The sequence below is a fragment of the Crocuta crocuta genome, unplaced genomic scaffold (genome assembly GCF_008692635.1).
Source record: "Crocuta crocuta isolate KB4526 unplaced genomic scaffold, BGI_CrCroc_1.0 scaffold337, whole genome shotgun sequence".
Taxonomy (NCBI): Eukaryota; Metazoa; Chordata; class Mammalia; order Carnivora; family Hyaenidae; genus Crocuta; species Crocuta crocuta.
Genome location: NW_027528873.1, coordinates 2003409 through 2028796, shown reverse-complemented (window position 1 = coordinate 2028796; position 25388 = coordinate 2003409). Strand labels below are relative to the sequence as shown.

At 40.5% G+C, this 25388-nt stretch overlaps 2 protein-coding genes across 2 annotated transcripts in view; one reads left to right on the top strand and one right to left on the bottom strand.

Annotated features, from left to right (window-relative positions):
* The window catches only part of COPB2 (coat protein complex I subunit beta 2), a 32781-nt gene extending 30752 nt beyond the window's left edge, over positions 1–2029 (top strand). Inside the window, exon 22 of the mRNA XM_077756683.1 lies at positions 185–2029. Within this exon, the coding sequence (XP_077612809.1) occupies positions 185–280 (96 nt within the window). The 3' untranslated portion in view covers positions 281–2029. The remainder of the gene's footprint in view (positions 1–184) is intronic.
* Positions 999–22013, bottom strand: MRPS22 (mitochondrial ribosomal protein S22). The gene is made up of 8 exons (XM_077756684.1): positions 21813–22013; positions 11112–11275; positions 9829–9993; positions 7818–7961; positions 6865–6948; positions 5427–5572; positions 2100–2208; positions 999–1129 (listed from the first exon to the last, which is right to left on the bottom strand). Exons 1-8 carry the CDS (start codon positions 21982–21984, stop codon positions 1034–1036), a joined length of 1080 nt encoding a protein of 359 aa, XP_077612810.1. The 5' UTR covers positions 21985–22013; the 3' UTR covers positions 999–1033.
* Between the last annotated feature and the right edge of the window lie 3375 nt (positions 22014–25388).

The window sequence follows — 25388 nt, the reverse complement described above, 5'->3', positions numbered from 1 at the left end:
GAACCCCAGGCTCACTCCTTTCTCCCCATGAATGGCCGCAAGATGTGCAGGCCGCTGCATTTCAATGACATAATCACTTTCAGAGCAGTGGCTTTGAAATGACAAAAAGGCCCCTCTTGACTATTGCTTTGGTTCTTTTTGGATCAGGAATCAAAAAGTTACCAATAACTCTCTTTCTTGGCAGAGTTTACTTGAACTAGAAGTAGATCTGGATAATTTGGAATTAGAAGATATTGACACAACAGACATCAACCTGGATGAAGATATTTCGGATGACTGAGTTGTAATGTTTCCCATGAACCTGGCTACACTCATTATTACGGACAGGTGTTGACCACCACCCTGACCACAGTACTTTGGACTCTGAGAAACTCCTTAGATTTTTATATGGAAAGGCTGTGGCCCACTGGGAGCACAGTGTTCGCCTCATCTTAGAAGTTTATGTGCTACATCTAAATCACTGCTTCTTGTTAAGCAAAAACAGATGTGGGCTTTGATTTTTTTTTCATACTGTCATTAGATCATATCTCATAAAATCTTTTGAATTAATGAAAATGCTCAAAAGTTTCCTTTCTAAATAGTTTTAGAAGGCTGAACTAAAACTACACGTCACCTAGGAACCAGCCCACATTCTCTTAACCGTTCTTGATTTCATCCCCAAGTTTTTAATACTTGATTATGCCTTGATTTTTGTCTAGTACCTACCTGCTTCTAGAATCAGGATCTGAAACCCAGAAACCTCATTAAGCTGGGGTCTGTTTAAACTACCTATTTATTTGGTAATACAGAAAGATGTAAGTACCTTTTTGTTGTTTTATACTGCACCATCCACTCTAATGAGAGAGATTCATAACCAGGCACTCAGATATACCCTTGTGGCCTAGGAAAATCAGTGGAGTAACAAGGTTTTCTTTGTATTAAAAAACAATTAGGAACTCACATCAATTTTCATTTTGACATTTTTAAACATTCAGCTCAACATTAAGAGAGAAAGCTAGTTGTATTTAGTAAAATGAAATTTATTTTAAAAAATTCAGGAAGTTGCAGAATGGCTAACGAATGCTTCTTGATAAGCTTGTAGTGTTAATTCTATATATGCTCCCCTCTGTGCTTCTGTTTTTGCAAAGACCTGTTTAAATTTAAAAAAAGAAACTCTTTTAAGCGATAGAACATGTACTCTTTATAAAGTTTTCCATTTCTGCATTACCAAAGTCTCAGTTTAAAGTCTTACAAGTTTCACAATTTTTTCCTGATTATAAACCAATAAAACTACAAAAAATGATATCCAACACAGTTCAAGCCATAGTAATTCTAAATACCAGAAGAATCCTAAAATCCTAGATCAAAATGAAAATCATCAGATTTCAAAACCACTTTATTTTCCCCAAAGGCATTTTGCTTTATCTGACCAATTACACAAAACCAGAGTCAGTACCATAGTTTCTCTCTACTTCTCATAGGGCGTCGTCACTGGTCACTTTTATCCTTAGAACTGCTCTGCGGTATGCGTAAAATAACACTGGGAGAGAAGCCAGATCCACAAAACCATGTCTAGTCTGAGCATTAGAAGACATGAAAGTTATACAGAGACAGAGAAATCTAAGGCCATGGTTGGGGGAGGTACGCAGCTCCAAAGTGCTAATGCAGCTAAGACTTAGTAATATACAAGCACCACCCTCTCCCCTTCTGGACAGGACTGTGACCACCTTGAAGGATGGGGAGGTACACTGGGAACATGTGCTACCTGCTACTCCACCCTGCCCTGCTGGTCACTTAATTACCTCAAAGAACAAGGGGGCTGCTGCCCTACTATCTGAACTACTCGGGACTCGAGCCTGCAGCTCCCCCACTCCCATCCCATCTGTTTGTTATCCAGGCTGAAGAACTACAGGACTCTAGTCAACTGTTTCAAGACCACAAATGTTTAGTTACCATGCAGTATGACCCACTTCAGAATTCTTCCCAACTCTTATATGTAAACCAACTTGACAATAAATTAAGAAAAATAAAATAAATCTATATCGTCTGAGTTGGAAAGAATTCTTTTTTTTAATATCAATTAGCACCACACAACAGCCAGGCGAAATAAGTCCCTTTACCTTAATTAAATGTACAGCCTCAGCAGCCTGCTCCTTGGCCTCCTGAGCTGATGGGCCGTCTGGATGGAGCATGTGATACAGCTGGACCAAGCTGGCGGCATCATCCAAACTAGAGGGAAAGGATTTACTGCTGTCAGTCAGTTTTCATTTGCTTCACAGTCCTATAAAAATGTGTGCCAACTTAAAATTCCACTTCAAGCTTTTCTCAGGCCAGAAAATTTTTAAGCCTTTAGGTTTTATATTTTTAAAGGCATTTTCAGAAAATGGGCCAATTTAGGCTTCATTTCCACACTGAGGTAGGCAGGGCCCAGTTTATGAAAGTGAATATATTCTAAGTGTGACTATATTCTTTTCAGAAACGGATTATTACTTCTCATAGAAACAGCATTCTTAACAGGAGACAGCTGCCAGGCCAGCCCAATTCACCAGTAGCTAATAATGTCCCCTTCAGAAGGCAGGAATAGTACCTTCATCCCACATAAGCTGGAGGCTGGTGGTCAGGGGATGCTCAAAGCCACTTGCCTTTAAGTTCATTAGCAGTGACATCTTCCGCTAACAAGTTTTCATTAAGACTCTGAATTAATGGATAAATGCCTCTACAAGAGGCCTCCTAGGAGTCCAAGGAATGACTCCCAGGCCACCTGTCTATTCATAGGAACCCATTAGTTAAAAAATAGCATCCTAGCGAAGCAAATCTGAAATTACGCACCTGAGTCAGAAGGAATGTCAGGTTCTACTTTAGCAACCTAGAAAGCAGTCTTCTCATTTGTACTACCTTTTTTTTTTTTTTTATTTCTGAGATAGAGACAGCATAAACAGGGGAGGGTCAGAGAGAGAGGGAAACACAGAATCCGAAACAGGCTCCGGGCTCTGAGCTAGTTGTCAGCACAGAGCCCGATGCAGGGCTCCAACCCACGAACCGTGAGATCATGACCTGAGCCGAAGTCGGACGCTTAACCGACTGAGCCACCCAGGCGCTCCTGTACTACCTTTTTAGAAACGTGTAAACAACTTCCATCAGCATGAAAACCTCTTTAGCCTTCCCCAAACCAGTCACTGTCTTCTCACATAGTCAATACTTGCCCACCATTTGTCACATTAAGCTGAGGGAGTAACCACCTTTCTAAAATGATTATGCTTTTGAGGTTATGCTGTGTACACTTAGTCAGTTATTGCCTCCAGTTGGGGGGAGGGAATAAAGACATCTTATTTCAGTATTTCTCCCTGCCATCTCATTAATTTTCCCTGCTTTACATCTGAGCTAGGGGATAGAGTGGAGTGGCCATGGGAGTAAAGAATTTCTCAAGCCATGGTGACCTTAGAGAAATGCTCTAGGCTTATCCCAAGGCCCATCCACTCTCAAGGCCATCCTCTGGGAGAAATGAGAAACCGGAGCTGTTCGTATAGTAACTTTCCAGGGAAAAAAATTCAAACACATTCATTACAAATGTATTGTCTGTTATAATCTAACAAAATCCAATAAACATAGCAATAAAATTCCCCATAAAAAATAAAATTGTTTAGAGCTTAGGCATGTGGTCCTATAAAGGGCTTAAATGGGTTTCTATATTTAGATTCCTGTTTAGGGCTTTCTTACATTCATGTTAAAGTATAATGCCTGCATCTTACTAAACAAGTTAGCGTAACCCCCAGCCCATATTTGAAGATAAGAGCAAATAAGTTTCCATGTTCAAACAGATATTAAAAGAATCTCAACCACAAACCAACAGTGGACTTGAGTCTGCAATAACTGAGCGGAATCCAGTTCTGCCTCGTGTTCCATTCAGTGAGGATGTGCACCCTCTACTGTCCAGTCTGGGATTTGCAGCACACTCCCCGTCAGAAACCCCATAGGAATGGTTTCACTTAATGTGGAGCACAAAAGATTAAGTACTCAAAACTCCATCCCAGTATACAAGTAAAGTGCTTCAAATGTAAAGCTTACATATGGTAATGAGTATTACTAAAATATATAATCGTGCACTTTAATAATGAACTTTAATTTTCAGTTACACATTAAAATTTTTCACAAAACTATTACATGTGTTCATAGTAAAAAAACTTCAGAATGATTCCACCTTAAAAACCTTCTAAGAAAATTCACTCACAGGAGACATCACTGCCAACGAGCCCCCTGCTTATGTGGGATGAAGGTAATCTGCCCTATGAACTGGATGTAGTGGGCTGGCCCAAAGTCATCGACCATTAGGAATGCTGCTTTTATGAGAAATGGTGCTCTGGTTCCAAATATGGGCTGTATTTCTTAGAGAATGCCTGTGGAACCTTCTAGTTCCAAATGCCTTAGGACCTTTATGTGAAGGACTTAGATTGCATGGAGGATACTCTGAGTCAAAGCTCCTTATAGTCTCAAGGTGGCAGTAATCCCTAAACCATCTTGACCAGCCTTTTAGTCAGTCAAGGACTTTTCATACAGAGTTGTCCTTACTACAGCCATGCTGGTTTCTTTTCCTTGTCATCTTGGCATTTCTAATCCAACTGATAATCAAAAACAATGTTCAGTTTCATCAGAAGCAATAAAGTATTATTTCAGCTAGAACCTTGGGCGCACACCAGTTAAAATAAATGCATGTTAAAATACAACAGACATTCCTTGTTTCATGCAACTTTGGAAAAAAAACCAATTTTTTTAACATCTTAAAAATCTTGCAAAAGCAAGGGGTATCAAAAGCAACAGTATTTTCATAAATTAAATGACTTTTACTGAAAAGCCCCAGTCCCACCAGAAAACAAGCACCTGTCAGAGCTTATGTCTTTATATATCCTATTTAATCCCTTGAGTGTCTGGAAAGTTCACTGATCCCCAGAAACATTGGTGAGACCCAGGATAAGTCAGTATCCAAGGTATATAATACAGATCCACTACCATGTACTCTTTCAAAGAATCTAGCCATGTTTAAACAACACAAAAGCAGGGGCGCCTGGGTGGCTCAGTCGGTTAAGCATCTGACTTCAGCTCACATCATGATTTCACAGTCCATGAGTTCGAGCCCTGCATCGGGCTCTGTGCTGACAGCCTAGAACCTGCTTTGGATTCTTTGTCTCTCTCTCTCTCTGCCCCTCCCCAGCTCATGCTCGGTCTCTCTCTCTCAAAAATAAACATTAAAAACATTTTTTAAAAAACACACACAAAAGCAAAAACTTGAAAAAACGGAGTTGTGCTAGAAAAACAAACCCATAAGTAAATGAGGTAAATGAAAGGTATTTCTTACTGGACAATACGATGTCATCAATGGGGAAAAATCATTTAAATACAGATTTACTGTAATAGTTGTAAGAATTTCTTTTCCTTACTAAGATTGTACTTACAGATCTCTTTGAATCTGGTCAATCAGTAAACCATCAATCTTTTTCTTATTTACGAAATACCAAGCCATTCCACCAAAGTGTCTTGTTGAACGTAAAAGGTCATACTTTCCATGTTTATCTATATCTTCGTAAGTCTGATGATGAATCTATCCACATAAAATGTAATTTTTCAGAAACATGAAAATAAAAAGAAGCATTTCTGGATGCACATTTACTAACTTGGAACATTGCCCAAAAAAGTATCTGTAAATCAGGTCTACTGATACATGCCTCTGCTATCATTTACCAATAGCTCTGGTTTAAACTGACCCTCCACTGTAGAACTTTCTGGCAGCCTGGAACAAGCCTGCCACACATTTACAGTCAGATCAATTACTTTTCAGCAGCCAAGCACTAGTTATGAAGCACCTATTACACGTATGGAGACCACTAGAAATAATGGACCACCATTATCTTGGTCACTAGAGGAAGAGAGAGAGAAAAAAAAAAAAAGAAAATCAAGAATATTTTTTTAGTCTTCCCTTTTTCTCCTGTTCCATCAACTGCTCCATTCCATCTTATTAACTAATGTTCCTTCAGTTCTTCCAGACTGATCTTGCAAACTGAGGACTATGATAAATAAGGCATTCCTGTGTTCAAAAGGCTTTCAAAGGCCTACTTCCTAAAGTCTAGATTCCTGAGGCTAGCATCTGAGGTCACATACGGCCCCATTTACTATTTACTTTTCTAGCTTCATCTTGAACACCTCTCATACATATACATTGTATGTACAAGCAAACCAGATGACTGGCCATTTGCAAGCAGTTTCCTGCCTGTTTTTCACACTGTTCGCCTCCCTGCCTGAAACATCTCTTCTCACTCAACTTCACACTGTTCGCTGCCCTTCTAGAACCCTGTTCAAGACCCCTATGAAGCCCCTCCTGAGAGTACTTTGTAGTCTTCTTCTAGTACCTAACATCTTAAACCCAAGGTGATAATTATCAGCATACTTACCTAGCACCCTTCTCCAAAGTCAATTCAGGACTGCAAGCTTTGACAGAGCAACCCTATCTTAGTTCATGTCATCCTGTATATTATCCACAATACTCTCTTACACACAGAAGACACTACATGATTACTTACTGAATTGTAAGATACACACGTGACATTTTGGCAAATTTTAGTAAATGACTCTGTTCCTTTATGACAAAATGAAAAGAGAATAGGCTTTGCCATCAAGTTTGGGTCCTAAAACAACCACCTACTAGCTGTGCAACTTCTAGCAAGCTACTTAACTCTCCAAACTTAAATTCTCTCATCCACAAGGGCTGCTGTAAGGATAAAATATCTGGTAGACTTAGGTATTCCCTAGATGTTCAGGTATTTCTCTTCCCCCTGTAAAAATTTTATTCATAACCATACTTAAGTCCATACTTTAGAAACTATAAAATATACTCACTTTGATATATTCAGCAGAATCTGGCTCAAACTGGGCAACACAGAGATTGAGGACATCAGCATGCCGGTCCTGGCTATACATGATCTAAAAGCACACAGCACAGTTGGAATTAGATGAGAAAAACATGAAAGTTCAACACTCGTCCTGATGCCATGACAGATGTGGTCATCCACATCTGTCCCCAGTAAGAGGCAGGCAGAGATAATATAGTCTCCATAACTCACACTAGATTCAAATCCCAGCTACGCCAATTGCAAGACAGGTAACAGTGGTGGAGACATCATCAGAAACATGTATCTCTCAGGAGTGCTGATTCGAAGGGGCACACGCACCCCAATGTCTATAGCAACACAATTAACAATAGCCAAATTATGGAACCCAAATGTCCACTGACTGATAAATGGATAAAGGTGTATGTGTGTGTACACACACACACACACACACAATGGAAATATTACTCAGTAACCAAAAAGAATGAAATTTTGCCATATGCAACAACGTGGATGGAACTCAAGTGTGTTATGCTAAGTAAAACAGTCAGAGAAAGACAATATCATGTGATTTCACTCATATGTGGAATTTAGGAAACAAAACAGATGTACATAAAGAAAGAGAAGCAAAAACAGAGAGGAAGACAAACCATAAGAGACCCTTACATACAGAGAACAAACTGAGGGTTGCTGGGGGTGTTGGGTGGGAGGATGGGCTAAATAGGCAAGGGGCATTAAGGAGGGCGCTTGTTGGGATGAGCACTGGGTGTTATATGTAAGTGAGGAGTAACTAAATTCTACTCTTGAAACCAATACTACACTATATGTTAACTTAGATTTATATTAAAAAAAAAAAAAGAAAGTCTATCTATGCTTATCAAAGCAGGATGCCCTGCAGCACCAGAGCCAACGTTCAACAAAGAAACCATCACCACTGACTCTATGAAACCACAGTCACCTTACCTTAAGATTTTCTTCCTTGAAAATTACTGGTGTCAAAACCCTACGGCCTTCTTTTGGGAAATAAACTTGTATCATCCTGTCCCGTTCTTCCCAAGAGGCTTTCCGTAGCGTGCCACTTGGTTCTCTGACAACAATAAAACGCTTCTGAAATAGAAAACATAATCAAGGATGAGTTTGTGAAGACTTCTTTTCAGTTTCAGTGTTCCATTAAGCACCATTGTAAGAATACCTTGCAATCAAAATATAAACTGCAACTGGGAGACATAGAATGCAATTATATACGATTTCAATGATAATTTTAAACCTCAAAGACTTTGCAAGACTTGATACTTAGTTCACTAATCAATGCTCTGCCTCTGACAATCAGAAATCTAAAATGAAAGTATTTACTAACTGCCAACCATGGTCCTAAAGTGAGCTCAATACATAAGATGGTTCTACTAAAAAAAGGTGGTCAGAGATTCACCTAAATCCATTTCAGAGGGAAGAAGTGCTATGAGACCTTTCGAACTGTTTCATTTCCCCATCCCAAAGTCTCACTGAAACAGATGTTACTACTTTGTGATCTACCTCTAAAGTCCCTGGGATAAAAGGAACAAACCCAAGAATGTGGAATCTTAATTCCACACTTCTTTCATTCCTCATACTGGAAGGAAACATAAATGTGCCAGAGAGATTGTCCACCTGCCTCCTACCTCTTCACTCTTCCAACTACCAAATCTCAGGCCATGAGATCGTTTCCCTCTGAATTCCACCCACTGTCTGTGTTGCTCAGGTAGCAATTTATCAGGTACAAGATTCCTGACACTGCTTAGATACTGTTAGAGAACTGAAGACGGGCAGGAGCTATGGATTACAATTCTTTGCAATACCCAGTGACTTACACAGAACTCTGCACATCACAGATAACTGATATACATCTGATTAATTTTTAAATTAATCAGATGGTACCGACTCAACTTTTCAGAGTGTGAGAGTCTCTGAATGTGTTTTGAGGATAACATAATCAAACTTTCATCAAGTACTGCAAACAGAAAAAACAGCAGATGCCTAAATAACAATTATTTCTCAAAACGATTATGGTCATTTGAATTCTAAGTTCCTCTCTCCCTTTCAGGTTATAAAACGCTCCCCTAAACAGCCTTCAAAGCACTGCAAACATACATTAAAGCACCCCAAAGCAAAATTTTTAATTAAAATGAAACTCTGATCAGGTCAGACATACAGGCGGTTGATGTACAGACATGGACATTGCTCAAATGTCTCCTGACCATAATCATGTATGATAAAAAGATTAATGTGGTGTGGCCCTTCCCCCAACCCTAGCATTACATAGTACTATGTGGGCTGAACTGTAAATCGCTTGTTTCACTCTTATTTGAAAAGAGTCAAACACAAAAGTGACCTATTTTATAAGTGCCAGAGTGTTTTTTTTGGAATTGGCCATTAAGGAGAAAGGAGCTAGAGAGTAAAAACCACACCAAAAGCAACAGCAGTATCTGAGAATTATCTGGGGAAACCTGTCATTCTTGCTGCAAATTCTTAAGAGTGAGTATCCTTTGGGAAGTCTGGGTTTTTTGGCATCCTCAAGAATTTACAGGAAAGAAACCCTCCATGTCCCCCAAATGTTTCAGCTTAGGAAGTCAGTCTAACTTGGGCAGAAGAATCCTCTTCTGCCACTGCCTTGAAGATTTCTGCCTATTTGTGGTTTGGGGGTGGGTTTCTGTCTGTAAATCCCTAGTCCTGTCTCAGCACACCTTTCTCTGCAGTCAATCTGGAATATACTGTGTCCATAATCTGTAAGGACATGGTAACATGATGATGTGGGACTAGTCTCATTTCTTCTTCCTTATGCTGGGCTGGATCTTCCACAAGAGTCTCACCCAATCACAGGAATTCTGGTTTGGAAGATTCAGAGACAGCTGGGTCACAATGATGCTGACCCTCATCCCTCAGGCCCAACTCCACATATTTCAAATAAAGATCATTTTGCAATTAGACATATACTCACCCGGTGTGGTATGCTATATGATATATCAGTAAACACGTATTTGGCTGTTTCTGTTCCTTCCAAAATCTTATCTTCAGCTAACACGTCATTTATTGGCACTCGTTCTTCCAGAACTGGTGGCATTTTTAATCGCACTTTAGCTGCCTCAACTGCCTTTCTTGTAGCCTAATGAAATAAAACATTTCTTAAGGAAAGCTACAAGGTTATGGACAAGAATCATCATCTGACAAAAGCAGATACTGATAAAAAATGCCAAGGACTAAGAAGAAAAGAAGCTGTAGCCACGACTGGGTGAGTGAAAAGTCCCCAGCGCCCTGGCTTTTGCCTCTGTGGTGTGGCTGAGAGCACCACCTATATAGGCTCAACCATTCTCAATACAGCAAAGGATGCTCGGAGACAGAGCCAGGCCACAAAAGCTGCTTGAAATGAAAGAAGAATTTCATTTATTGTGTATGTACTATGTATCATATACTGTTCACATACTCTCAAAGTATTTGGCTCATTTAATGCCCACAACTACCTTCTGAACTAGGTGATACTGTTATTTCATGGAAGAGAAAATAAAAGCACACGAATGTTAAGTAAATTGCTAAGAAGTTGCAGTCTGGGACTTGAATCCTGGCAACTCAACTCCAAATCCCATGCTCTTAACCACTGACCACACTGCTCCATGCCACACTGTTAGCAGTGATTACCTCTGAGAAGTGCCAGGGGGACCTTTTACTCATGTGATATACTACTGGATATCTGAATGCTTTGCTCTGACTGTAACTTACCTTTAAACTAGAGAGAGCAGTAATACTTCACACATTCGTACACCAAAGCATTTTCCAGAAAGCATTCAATATGCATGACTCCAGGAGGACCCTGGTGCCTAGAGTAAGATGCGGTTCAGCAGGATCTCTTAATTCCACCAAAGCATCAGCCTCAAAGCAGCTCACAGCAGAGGCTTCTGAGGAAGGAAGCTGAAGCAGGCAGGACAAACGAAGGACGCTCAGGCAGGACAAACGAAGGACGCTCAAGCAGGTTTGGGAGCAGAAGAGAGGCTCTGCTTGGACACCCAGGCCTGACCTACGTGCCCACCCCACCCCTCATCTGCCTAATTTCAGCCACTCTCTCTGCTTCTCTCTGCCTGCCTGCCTGCTCCCATTTCTCTTCTCAGTCTGTGCCTGAAACATCATGAGCGCCTATGGAAGAGCAGCTCTTAGCACCAAGGGAGCCTCCGGAAATCTCATTTAACCCTTTAAAGAAAAGTATCCTGCAATATGTCTGCATTCACATACCTCTTCCAACTGTGCCTGGGTCATCAGCTTATAGGTTGGTGGCTTCAGTTCTTGTATAGCTGGTTTAAAAATCTTCTGTAGATTCAAGCCTGTCATCTTGATGAGTATGTTTTGGACTTCCTCATCCATAAATGTAGGTTTCTTGATCCCTGAGCTACCAGATTCTGTTAAAATGGATTTTAATAAATAAGAAGATGGTAAAAATGACGAGCCAACAAGACCTCAAAACAGAAAAGTTAACAACAGAAATGATGAACAAAATGTCTACCTCAGTATGCATAATGTTAATCCCTATGAAATCCATTCATTCTTTCCTGGATAACATTTACTGAGCATTTACAGTGATAAGAATACTGCCAAAAAGGCACTCAATCTAGTGGAAAAGCAACATAAAAAACTAATTAATCTGGGGTGCCTGACTGGCTCAGTCAGTAAAGCATGGGACTCTTATTCTCAGAGTTTTGAGTTCAAGCCCCACATTGCATGTGGAGATTACTTAGAAGCAAAATTTTAAAAGTAAGTAAAGTAGTAATAACTTAGTTGTCTCCTATACGTCAGGCATTACATACATTTTTAGGAGTGTTTACAACAACCCACAAGATAGGTGTGGATGTCTCAGTTTTATAAATGAAAATACTAGAGCCTCCTTAAAGACAACTAGCTATTAAGTGACAGAGTCAGGACTCAAACCAAAGTTTGTTTCTAGAGCCTGTATCAGCTCTAGTCTGTCCTGGTGGTCCCAGTGCAAGTGCCACATACATGCTCCTGGAGCAGAGAAGGGCATGCCAGGGTCAAAGAAGACTTCCCAGGGGCCTGAACAGGACAGAGAATAAAGGGAAGAAAATTCCAAGCTAAGGGGCTGCAACTAGGAAACACAGGCTTAGATCACTGGACATGGAATTGAAAAGGCCATGTGGGTATCATGGAAGAAGCTTGGACAGGACGGGAGACCCAGATATCTCTGCCTTACCAGTTTGCCTACCCCTTTGCCTAACTTCCCCTATGCCATCTCCATTAGGAAAAAAAAAAAGAGAGAGAGAGAGAGGAAAAAAGCACCATTCCTTCCCAGCCACCTCTTCCTCTGCTAGTCCTGTAAATGCTGGTGTCCCTAAAAATCCTTCTCTTCTCCCTTCCTATATTCTTGTTGGATGATATCCTAGCAATATAACTTTAATCACTTTTATATGCTGGTGACTCTAAAATCAGAATCTTCAGCCAAGATCATCCTCCATCCACATACCCCAGGGATTTTTAGGGACACCAGCAGTCTTGGTAGGTCATGTTTTTAAGAATTTTTCCATTTCCTCTAGGTTGCCCACTTTTTACCATGTAATTATTCACATTAGCCTTTTAGGATCCTTTGTATTTCTGTAGTATGAGTTGTAATGTCTCCTTTTTCATTTATAATTTTGTTGATTTAGGTCCTTTCTCTTTTTACCTTGCTTAGTCTAGCTAAAGGTTTGTGAATTTTCTTATCTTTTCAAATAACCAGGTTTTAGTTTTACTCTTTTCTATTGTTTTGACTACATTTTTAAGAGATTACACTGGTTCTGTGGAGAATGCTCTACAGTGGTGTCAGAATGGAGTCAGGGAGACTGATTAGGAGGCTAAGGCAAGAGATGAGGATAGCCTTGATCAGAGTAGTGGCAGTGGGAAATAGACGATTAAAGAGAGATTTATAAGATATAACAGGCAGTATGTTCTGTGTTAGTACACTTTTTTTTTTGTAAAATGGAGAGAAGTATGGTATTTCTGGGATTGTGAGGATTAAATGTGCTAAATACGTAAGGTACTTAGCTCAGTAAGTACTGGCATATAGTAAGTAACAAAGCTCTTGCTGTTACTACTGTTGTTTGGCTAGATGTGGAGAGTAAAGGAGAAGTCAGGAATGACTGTAAGATATCTGGCCCACATGACCTATGAATGCTGCTAGGATAAGGAATAATAGGAAAAGGAAGAAATGGAAAAAAATCCAAGACTGAGGAAGAAACAGAAAATCTGAACACACCAATTACTATTAAGGAGATTCAATGAGCAATAATAAATCCCCCAACAAAGAAAAACCCAATACCAGATGGTGAATTTTACCAAATATTCAAAGAGGAATTAATGCCAATCCTTCTTAAACGCCTCCAAAACACTGAACAGGAGAGAACACTCCCACACTCATTTTATGAGGCCAGCATTATCCTGATACCAAAGCCAGACTCTACAGCCATACCACCCTGAACACACCCAATCTAGTCTGATATCAGAGCTAGAAAAGGACACTGCCAGAAGCCACAGGCCAATATTCCTGATAACCACAGATGTGAAATTTCTCAATAAAATACTTGCAAACCAAATTCAGCAGCACATGAAAAAAACCATTCACCATGATCAATTAGAATTTATCTCTAGGATGCAAGGATGGTTTGACATACACAAATCAACGTGATACATCACACTAACAGAATGAGAGAAAAAAATCATATCATTTCAACAGATGCAGAAAAGCATTTGATAAAGTTCAACACTGGTTCATGATAAAAGCTCTTAACAAATTAGGCAGCGAAGGAACACACCTCAACATAATAAAGGCCACAGCTACCATGAAAGACTGAAAGCCTTTCCTCAAAGTTCAGGAGTAAGATAAGGATGTCTCCTATTCAACATATTGCTGCAAGTCCAAGCCAATCAATTAGGGGGGGAAAAAAAAAGAAAACGTTATCAGAATTGGAAAAGAATAAGTAAAATTGTATCTGGTTACAGACTAATAAGATTTTGTATGTAGAAAATCCTAAAAACGCTACCAAATTAAAAAAAAAAAACAATTATTAGATCTAATCAGCAAATTCAATAAAGTTGCAGGATACAAAATTAACATTTAAAAATCACTAGCATTTCTATACTAACAGTAAGTTATATGAAAATGAAAGAAAGCAATCCCACTGACAACAGTATCAAAAACCACAAAATACTTAGGAATAAATTTAGCCAAGGAGGTGAAAGAGCTCTGTGTTGAAAACTAAAAGACAACGATGAAAGAAATCAGAGGAGGAATGCAGGGAAGACAGTGGAGTGGCAGGATCCTAAGCTCACCTTCACCCAAGGATGCACCGAGGCAACAATTATATGTATGGCAACAAACTCTGAAAATGACTTGAAGGCTGGCAGAACAGATCTCCCACAGCTAGTTGTAGAAATAAGGCCACATCCAAAAGGGTAGGAAGGGTGGAAACACAGGAACCAAACCCCTGGCTCAACTAACCAAAAACAAGGACATCACAAGCACAGCAGAGCAAGATCAGACTCTCAGAATAAACTTCTCCCAGCCCTGGGGAACCCACGCTAGAAAAAGGAGTCCCCATAAGGTCTGGCTTTGAAAATGAGGTGGTGCTGATTTTAAACTCTGAGAGAGCCAGAGGTTAAAAAACTGAGACCCAGCATGTTAAATAACTTACCCCAGACACAGCACAAAAGCAGCAGTGGGAAAAGCACCGGGGGCATATGTGAAAGCAATTTACTGACTAATCTGAGGACATGTGCCAGAAAGACAGGAATCTGCAGGAAACTTAACAAAAGTGATGGTGGTGCCATTTTTCTTGCCCTCCCCAAGCCTAGACAGCCAGACTCTTGAGGAAGCCAGTTCTAACACACCCTTCGTCTATCTTGCTAGCAGCATGTGCCTTGCCTCAGTGTTGTCCTGTGGACCTGTCCCACCCAACCCACCTGCCTTGGTAGGCACCCCTCCAAAGCAACTCCTGCCACAGGAAGTGGGGGAGACAGTTCCACACAACAGCATTCACTCAATTCCTGCTAGCCAGGCCTCTTAGCTGCTGCATGGGGAACAAACCCTGCCCCCTTCAGTGGGCCCACAGCCGTCCCAGCGACTAACTGGAAACAACCAGGCTACCCACTAGCAAGCCTGTGGCAGCTGCAGCCAGGCCTCTCAACAGTACAGACAGCAAACGCTGCCCACCGTGCCTACAGTAAATGAAGTAGGACATTCAGTCCACTGAGCTAAGGGCCAGCCCAATCCACCAGGATGCACACAGAAATTGTGGCCTAGCCACAAAATGAGGACACACACAGCCCACACAGGGGACAAACCTGGACCCTGTGGTCTGTTGACAAGAAGGGATTGTGCTACAGGGCACCACAGGACCTTCTACACAAGGACACTACTTTAGAGATCAGGAGACATATCTACCTAATACACAGAAACAGAGTTAGAAAAAAATGAAGAGACTGAAGAATATGTCCACATTGAAAGAACAAGGCAAAAATCACAGAAAAATAGCTAAACAAAACAGAGATAAGGAATATGCCTAATAAAAAGATCAAAGTAACAATTATAAAGATACTCAACTAGACTTGGGGGAGAATAGATGAATTCACAACTTCAATAAAGAGACAGAAAATATAAAAAATAACCAATGAGAGTTGAAGAATACAGTAACTGAAAGGACAAATACACTAGAAGGAATCAACAGCAGATAAGAGAATGCAGAAAAATGGGTCAGTGATCTGGAAGACAGTGTAACGGAAAGCAACCAAGCCGAAGAGCAAAAAGAAAAAAATAACAAAGAGTAAGAATAGATTAACAGACCTCTATAACATCATCAAACACAATAACATAGTACTATAGGGATCTCAGAAGAAAAAGAGAGAGACAAGGGGGTAGAAAATTTATTTAAAGAAGTAATCGCTGAAAATTACCCTCATCTGGGAAGACATCCAAGTTCAGAAAGCACAAAAATCCCCAAACACGATGAACTCAAAAAGGTCCAAACGATGACACATAATAAAAATGACAGAACTTGAGATAAAGAGAGAATATTAAAGGCAGCAAGAGAAAACAATTACATACAAAGGAAATCCCATAATGCTATCACCAAATTTTTCAGCAAATAATCTGAAAGTCAGAAAGGAATGGCAGGACACAGTCAAAGTGCTGAAAAGAAAAAAATTTATAACCAAGAATACTCTACCCAGCAAATTATCTATCATTCAGAATTAGAGAGATGAAGAGTTACCCAGATGAACAAAAATTAAAGGAGTTCATCACCACTAAATCATCCTTATAGGAAATGTTAAAGGTAATTCCTTAAGTGGTTTAAAAAAATAAAAGACAATAACTACAATTCAGAAAACTGTGAAAGGAAAAAATTTCACTAGTAAGACCAAACATACAGTAAAGAAGATTAATCACTTAGAAAACCACTATGGAAGTTAAAATACAAAAGCAGTTAAAGAGGCTGTCTTTTTCCCATTGGATATTCTTTCCTGCTTTGTCAAAGATTAGTTGGCTGCATACCTTTGGGTCCAGCTCTGAGTTCTCTGGCCATGTGTAGCAACCTGGATGGACCTTGAGGGTGTTATGCTGAGCGAAATAAGTCAGGCAGAGAAGGACAAATATCATATGTTTGCACGTATAGGAGAATTAGGAGGAACTTAACAGAGGACCATGGGGGAGAAGAAGAGGGGAAATGGTGGAGGAGAGGGAGAGAGGCAAACCATGAGAGACTCTTGAATGATGAGAACAAACTGAGGACTGATGGGTGTGGGGGGGAGGGGAGAGATGGGCATGGAGGAGGGACTTGTGGGGATGAGCACTGGGTGTTATATGGAAACCAACTTGACAATAAACTATTTGTTAAAAAAAAAAAAGTTAAAAAAAAGTAAAAACAAAAGCAGTAAAATCACCTATATCTACAAAAATTAAAAAAAAAACTAGGGGACACACAAAATAAAAAGATGTAAAATATGATATCATATATATATACATATATTTATAACATGGAGGAAAAAGTAAAACATAGTCCTTTCAGAATGTGTTCAAACTTAACCAACCATCACCTTAATAGGGACTGCTATACATATATGGTATTATATATGCACCCCTGATAACCACAAATCAAGAATCTGTAATACACACACACATACACACACACACACACACACACACACAAAGAAAGAAAAAAAGCTAAACATGACACTAAAGAAAGCCACCAAACAACAAGAGAGCTAAAGAAGAAAGGAACAGAGAACTACAAAAACCACCAGAAAACAATTAATAAAATGGCAATAAGTATAATACCTATCAATAATTACTTTACATGTAAATGGACTAAATTCTCTAAAAACGAAAGATACAGGGTAGAAGATGGATTTAAGAAAAAAAAAATATTTATGTGCCACCTACAAGAGACTCACTGCAGAACTCAAGATACAGAGAGACTGAAAGTGAAATGATGGGAAAAGCTAGTCCATGCAAATGGGAGGTAAAAAAAATATCAAAGTAGCAATATTTACATCATACAAAATAGACTTTAAAACTAAGACAGTAGCAAGAAACAAAGGGAATTACATAATGATAAAGGGATCACTCCAAAGAGAAGACATAATAATTGTAAATATCTATGCACTCAACATTGAGGCGCTAAATACATAAAGTAAAATATTAATAGACATAAATTATGTCTAACAGTAATACAATAATAGCTGGGCACTTTAATACCACTCTTAAATCAATGGATAGAACATCCAGGCAGAAAATCAATAAGGAAACAATGCTTTTGAATGACACGTTAGACCAGATGTACTCAGGAGATCTATACAGAATATTCCATCCAAAAACAAGAGAATACACATTATTTTCAAGTGCACCTGGCACATTCTCCAGGATAGATCACATGTTAGACTACAAAACAAGTCTCAATAAATTTAAGAAAATTGAATCATATCATGCATCTTTCCCAACCATAACAGTATAAAACTAGAAATCAACTACAAGGGGAAAAATTTTTTTTAAAAAAACAACACAAATACATGGAGGCTAAGCAACAATCTCCTAAACAACCAATAGGTCAACAAAGAAATCGAAAAGGAATATACGGAGACAAATGAAAACGGTAACACAACAGCCCCAAATCTTTGGAGCACAACAAAAGCAGTTCTAAGAAGGAAATTTACAGGAATACAGGCCTACCAAAGAAACAAGAAAAATGTCAAATAAACAATCTAACCTTCTACCTGAAGGAAATTAGAAAAAGAACAAAACACAACATTAGAAGGAATGAAATAAAAAAATTAGAGCAGAAATAAATGAAAGAGAGTAAAAAAATAGAAAAGATCAATGAAATCAAGAGCTGGTTCACTGAAAAGATTAGCAGAATTGATAAACTTATAGCCAGACTCATCAAGAAAAAACAAGGACTCAAATAAAATTAGAATTAAAACAGAAGAACCAGCACCACAATACGAAGGATTATAAGAGACTACCATGAAAAACTGTATGACAATCTAGTGGAAATGGGTAAATTCCCAGAAACATAACCATCTTCCAAAACTGAAGCAGGAAGAAACAGAAAATGTGAACAGACCCCTTACAAGTAAAATAAAGTTAAATCACAATTTTAAAAAAACTCCAACAAAGTCAAGCCCAGATGGATTCACAGGTGAATTCCACCAAACATGTAAAGAAGAGTTAGTACTCTTTCTCCTTAAACTTTCCAAAATAATAGGAGCACCTGGGTGGCTCAATGAATTCAGCAGCCGACTCTTGATCTTCACACAGGTCTTGATTTCAGGGTCATGAGTTCAAGCCCTACACTGGGCTCTACACTAAACATAAAGCCTACTTTAAAAAAAAAAAAATAGAAGAGTAAAGAAAGCTTCCATACATTCTATGAGGCCAGCACTATCCTGATACCAAGACCAGAAAAGAAAAGAAATACAGCCATAGGCCAATATCCCTGATGAACCCACACTTACGTGGTCAATTAATTTACAACAAAGGAGGCAAGACTATTACAATGGAAAAAAAAAAAAACACAGTCTCTTCAACAAATAATACTGGGAAAACTGGTTAGCTACATGCAAAATAATGAAAGTGGGCCACTTTCTTACACCATGCACAAAAAATAAGCTAAAAATGTGTTAAAGGCATAACTCCTAGAAAAAAAAAACAGGCAGTAATTTCTCTGACATCAGCCATGGCAACATTTGTCTACTCCATCTCCTCAGGAAAGAGAAACAAAAACAAACTATTGGAACTACATCAAAATAAAAAGCTTTTGCACAGCAAAGAAAACCACCAACAAATGAAAAGGCAACCTACTAAATGGGAGAATGCAAATGATAAATCAGATAAGGGATTAGTATCAAAATATCTAAAGAATACAACTCAACACCAAAAAAACAAATAATCTGATTGAAAATGGGCTAAAGACCTGAATAAACATTTTCCCAAAGAAGATATACAGATAACCAAAAGACACATGAGAAGATGCTCAATATCACTAATCATCAGGGAAATGCCAATCAAAACCATACTGAGATAATACCTTACACCTGTCATAAAGACTAGACTCAAAAATGGGGCGCCTGGGTGGCTCAGCTGGTTGAGCATCTGACTTCAGCTCAGGGCATGATCTCGCAGTCTGTGGGTTCAAGCCCCGAGTCAGGCTCTGTGCTGACAGCTCAGAGCCTGGAGCCTGCTTGGGATTCTGTGCCTCCCTCTCTCTCTCCTGCTCACGCACTGTCTCTGTCTCTCAAAAATCAGTAAACATTAAAAAAAAAAAAAAAGACTAGACTCAAAAAGACAAGACAACAAGTGCTGGCAAGGATATGGAGGAAAGGGAACTCTAGTACAACATTGGTGGGAATGTAAACTGGTACAGCCACTGTGAAAACCAGTATGGAGGTTCCTGAAAAAACTAAAAACAGAAATACTATATGACCCAGTTAATTCCACTATGCTATTTACCAAAAAAAAGCCAAAAGCACTAATTTGAAAAGATATGAGCCCCTATGTTCACAGCAACATTATTTACGATAGCCACAATATGGAGACAACTAAATATCCATCAATGGATAATAAAGTTGTGGTGTGTGTGTGTGTATATGTACATGTGTGCATGCATAATCGAATATTTGGCCATAAAAAAGGAGCAAATTGTGCCATTGGGGACAACATGGATGAACAGTGAAGGCATTATGCCAAGTGAAATAAGTCACGCAGAGAAAGACTGTATGATCTCAACTGTACAAGGAATCTTAAACACTCAGAAAAAGAGATCAGGTCGTGCTTGGGTGGGTAGCTCAGTCAGTTAATCATCTGACTCTTGATTTCGGCTCAGGTCATGATCTCATGGTTCTTGGGATCGGGCCCCATGTCTGGTTCTGCACTGACAGCAAGGAGCCTGCTTTAGATTCTCTCCGACTCATAGGTTTTCTCTTCTCTCCCAAAACAAATAAAGATTTTAAAAGAAAAAAGAAAATGAGATCAGACTTGTGGTCTTAGAGTTACCAGATGAAGGGGTAGGAGGAGGGGGAAGTGGATGCAGGTGGTCAAAAGGGAGAAACTTCCAACTAAAAGATAAATAAGAACTAGGGATTCAATGTACAACATGATATGGTTAATACTGCTGGATAGCATATATGAAAGTTGTTAAGAAAGTAAATCCTAAGAGTTCTTACTACAGGGTAGAAATTTTTTTTCTTTGTATCTACAGGAAAGAAAAGATGTAAACTAATTTTACTATGGTAATAATTCATGACATACAAATTTCATAACATACTATTATTGTGTTACACACCTTAAACTTACACAATGCTGTATGTTAATTGTATCTCAATAAAACAAATTTTTAAATGTAATCAAGATCGTGCATGCTTGAAACTCACCAATGACCGCCAACATAATTTAGAAAAAAAACTAAGGTAGTTTGCTTACTCACTGCGTCCCATAAACACTGTGCTCCCCCAAAGTCCAGAACCCTGTCATACTCATCTCTAGCACCCAGGCCACTTAAGGCAGACAATACGTGTTCAGCACTATTCTCTCCTCAGTCAGTCTCACCCAGTCCCCCCGGCTTGAGTTACCACTTTTACCAGATGTTTCTCACTTCAGGTATGATTGATACCTACACTCGAATTTCAAAAGCACCTCAAATTTAACGTGCGCAAACAGACGTTTAATTCTGCTTTCCTTCCAAGCTCCTCTTATGTACTCCTGCCTCTTCTTCCCTCACCTCCCCCTTTCCCCCACCAAAAGCCTATTCCTACAATTGATCTTCTCTGTCTTGGTATAAATGGGATTACTCTCCACTCAACTGCGCAAGTCAGAAACCTGAGAAGCAACACTGATTTCTTTTAAACGTAGAGCCAACGCCATAACCAACCCTTATCAAGCCTACATAAAACACGGGTTTCCAAACTAACTGTGTTCAGTCTCATTTTGCTCACTTTCGCTTATGCTGTTTCCTCTGCCTGAAATGCTTCCTGTTTTCTCACTATAGCACGGTTAGCCAGGTCTCGGCGCTCGTCACAACCTCCAGAAACCCTTCCCACCTAGAGTGCTACTCCTATGTGCGTTCCCCTATCCACCGCCTGGGTCACACTGCACTGCCACTCCCCCCTGAGCCACGAGTTCCCTCGAAGAAAAACCCTTTTAGTTGGCCGTATCCCCTAAACATACCACCGTGCCGAACATAGCAAGGAGCCGATCTCAAGCACCGTTAGTTAAGTGGGAGAAGGAATTACAAAGGCAGACGATGACAGACCCTGCAGGTACAAGGTACAGGACGGCGCCGGCTGGGCCTAAGGGTGCACTGCTAGAGAAGCGGGAGACTGGCGTAAGGGGGTGGGGTCTGCGTGGTTCTCTTCAGCCACAAGCAGGTTCTGGGTCCCCCATAAATACGCGCCNTCACTCACCTGCCTCAGAGCCAAGCCGACGGCATGGCAACGCCGCCCCGCAGGGCCCGGGCAGCGGCTGGAGCAGGGTGCCGAGCTGGGGCCGAGTTCGGGCCCGGAAACAAACCCGCTCGGCGCTCCGAGAACCTGTCAGGAGGCTCCACAGCGACACAGACGCTCTGAGGGTCGCCATGATTGTCCGGGGCCGTCGGCGCCGGAAGCGGCTGTGAGCCATTTCGGGTCTCGCGCGCTTCGCGCGGCATTCTGGGAAGTGTAGTCCGGTTGAGAGAGGTGGAAGGCGAGACTGCGCCCCTTTACAATTTTCTTGTAATCCGCTTCTTTACATGTGGAAGATGTTCGTGTCCTCTGTATGCATACAGCCAAAGATAAAACTTACAACATCTCCCTTATATGTTTTTTTTTTTTTCTTCCTGGACCTTTCCTTCGTTTCCATGGCTCTAACCGATTTCCATTGCCTGTCCAAACCTTTTCTCCTGGCCCCAGGTTTAAATCCATCCAACTGCCTATTCGATTTACCCGTTCCACATTATCACACACCATCCCCCATGCCAAATATAACTGATTGCCACCACCACCTTCATATCAACTCATACACTTCATTCTGTCTTGAGAACCTTACCTCTACTTCATAACCCATTTCTCAATTTGTGATTATTTTGCTCATTTATCTGCTTACTTTTCTCATCCCATGAAGATAATCACTCTACATATGTCACCTAACCTGGTACATGTCTATACACAGCAAACATTTGTTAAATACATGACTGAATGAATGATTAAATGATCCTGTTATTTTCTTACCAGCTGTCCAGGATGTGCAAATCTTGTGCTAAGAACTCATCCCAAGGCCTGGCTAAAGAAGGATGTTAACACTTGTTTGAGTTAGTTGGACAGGTAGATTTATCTTCTAACCTTACCTCTTTTCTACCACTGCGTATTAAGACCTCTGTTTCTGAACAGACTCCCTGTTTGGGTAGGGAAGGAGAGAGCCCTAGGCTTGGTGCTGCATTCAGGCATGGCTGCTGCCCTATGCTTCCCCACACTTCTGCTCACACCTACATCACAGCAGGTAGCAGGTGTCAGGGAGTGTCAGTGAGATGCATCCAAGTGTCTCCCAGCCCATGCCCTTTCTCTAAGAATCGACCACCTACTTCATTCTCATAGGCACTGCTGAGAGGATAGGCCTCACTGGCTATGTTTTCATATCAACATCCCCCTGGATAACACTGTTTGGACAATGAGTGGACACCTAATGTAAGAGGAATGAATCCACTAGCTGCTGTATTCCTTTCCTGTAGCCACTGTGACAAATTACAAAAATTTGGTGGCTTAAAACAACAGGAATCTATTCTCTCACAGTTATGGATGCCAGTAATTCAAAATCAGTATCACTGTGCTGAAAGCAAAGTATCCTCCCTTCAGAGGCTCTAGGGGAGAATCTACTCCTTGTCTCTTCCAGCTTCTGGTGATTGCAAGCGTTACATGGTTTATGGCCGCATCATTCCAATCTCTGCCTTGACCTTCACCTAACCTCTTCTGGCTGTGCCCAATCTTCCTTTCCCTCACTCTGATAGAACCTGCCCTGATAATCTAGGATAATCTCCCCATCTTAAAATAGTTAACTTAATCACTTCTATAAAGACCCTGTTTCTATAAAACATTCACAGGTTCTAAGGATTACTGGTAGATATCTTTGGGGAAGGAAGGATATTTTTCAGCCTACCTCAGCTGTCAAAGCACCATATTTTCTCTTACTATTTAAACTAAGAAACATGGAAACTGTAGTTGGTGGTAGAACCTTGAAATTAATTACTATTTATAGTTAGATTTGGAGCTGCCTTTCTTGGCAATATATTCACTGATGAGTGAGCAGAGAAAGTCAGTGAACAGAAAAAGGCTGGAAGATGGAGCAGAAGCAGAGATGGCTGACTGTGTGCTTTGAGAAAGAAAGAGATGAGGAAAGGTGCTGTCTTGGCCAGAGACCTTCCCATGGCCCTTTCATTAATCTCCTTTACTTGGGCCACAATAAGTTTTACTGACAAGTATTAACCAAGTTTCCTAGTTCTACCTTTAACCTTGGACAGTTGCCCACATTGTTCAGAATCTCAGTTCCTCACCTACAAAATGGGTATAATGAGAGCACTTACCTTGCAGACTTTGAGGATAAAGGACTTTGAGGATTTGATGTCTGGCATTTCGTAAATGGGATGGGTGCAAGATGGGCTGCGTGGCAGCAAGTCGGTGCCTGTCTGAAGATCCTCAGAAGGAAAGCTTATCAGTTAAGGTTATCTGGTTATAAGCCACAGAAATATTTCCTGTCTAAAACAGAGATGGAGGTGTTGGGAAAGATGTTGACCATCTTACAGAGTTAAAGGGAAAGCTGAATAGCAAAGGTGCAGGAAGGCTTTGAAGGATGGAAGCTCCACGGTTCCCAGAGGCAAGAACTCAAGAGAAATCTCTCCAGGAGGCTCTTGTCAGAATGTCTTGATTCCAACTACTTGCTTTCCATCAAATCCAAGTTCCTGGCAAGAGAAACAGAATGGCCTAGGTGAGGTCCTATTCACTCCCTAGGAAATGGAGAGGGCGGGCCCTCTGACAGTCCTAAAACACCCTAAATGCATCCAGTGGTAGGATTCATCAGGTCAAATCTGGAATCACCAGCTCTGTGGAGCAAGAGTGTGTATTATTATTTGTAAAGCAAAAGTATAGTGACATTTCAATTACTCAACTGTCAGTGATTTTACGGGGGTCTGAATTTTCATTGTTTTCCTAAAGGGACTGGGATTTTTCCCTGGAATTTTAGAATTCTTCAAGATGAGGATCTGGGGGCAGAAGACTGGAAGAGGGATGTAGAGCGATGGAAAGAGGAAGGACAGGGCCTGAGAAAGAAAAGTGACCATCTGGAAAATCCAAGAGCCCTTGCAATCTCCAGCAAACACTTGAAACTTCCACAGGTCTTCAAAACATCATCTTCCCCAAGGACCACATCTGTCCCATTTATGTCTTCACCCAGAGTGTATTTTCCCTGCCCCAGTTCAGGTCCAAATTCCCAACATGTTCCTACAGACATAGACTCCATGGCCAAAGCCCCTTTTTGCACTGCGAAGAGATGGATAACAAGGCAAGAAGTGAAATGATAAGGGACAAGTAATGATGGGAGGCTCCCAAGGAAGCTGCAGAGAACAAGACCCTCAGTGGGGACACTGGCCACTGATGGGAAGCAGTCTTTGTACCAGGAAGCAAGAAGTTAAAGGTGAGTTGAGTGTGGATAGGTCTTGTGGAAGGAACCAGAAGGCCTTCCTTCCTCTCTGCCTCTTTTCTCCGAGCAACAGAAAGCAGTCATTAGTTGAGAAAAAGCTGGATTGTGTTGGTAGCTGCAGGAACAAGAAGTTTGATGGTGCTGCTGGGGCCTGTACACTTGACCGTAATACCAGAACCTGAAGGAATAGCAGGCCACCGAGCGGTGGGACAGTCACAGCCATGCAAGAGAAGAGGAACCAGGATCTGGAAGCCTGGAAGTTATTTCTGATAGTTCTAGAGGAAGAAGGAAAACATTTGTCCCTAGAAGCCTGAGCA

What these genes read in the sequence shown, in the direction of transcription:
- MRPS22 (XM_077756684.1), bottom strand. Translation starts at nt 21,984, where the DNA reads ATGGCGACCCTCAGAGCGTCTGTGTCGCTGTGGAGCCTCCTGACAGGT. An exon ending in CATATAGCATACCACACCGG is followed by an intron (nt 7,962 to 9,828) that starts GTGAGTATATGT and finishes TTTCTATTTCAG; the next exon opens with AAGCGTTTTATTGTTGTCAG. An exon ending in TCAAGGAAGAAAATCTTAAG is followed by an intron (nt 6,949 to 7,817) that starts GTAAGGTGACTG and finishes GTGTGCTTTTAG; the next exon opens with ATCATGTATAGCCAGGACCG.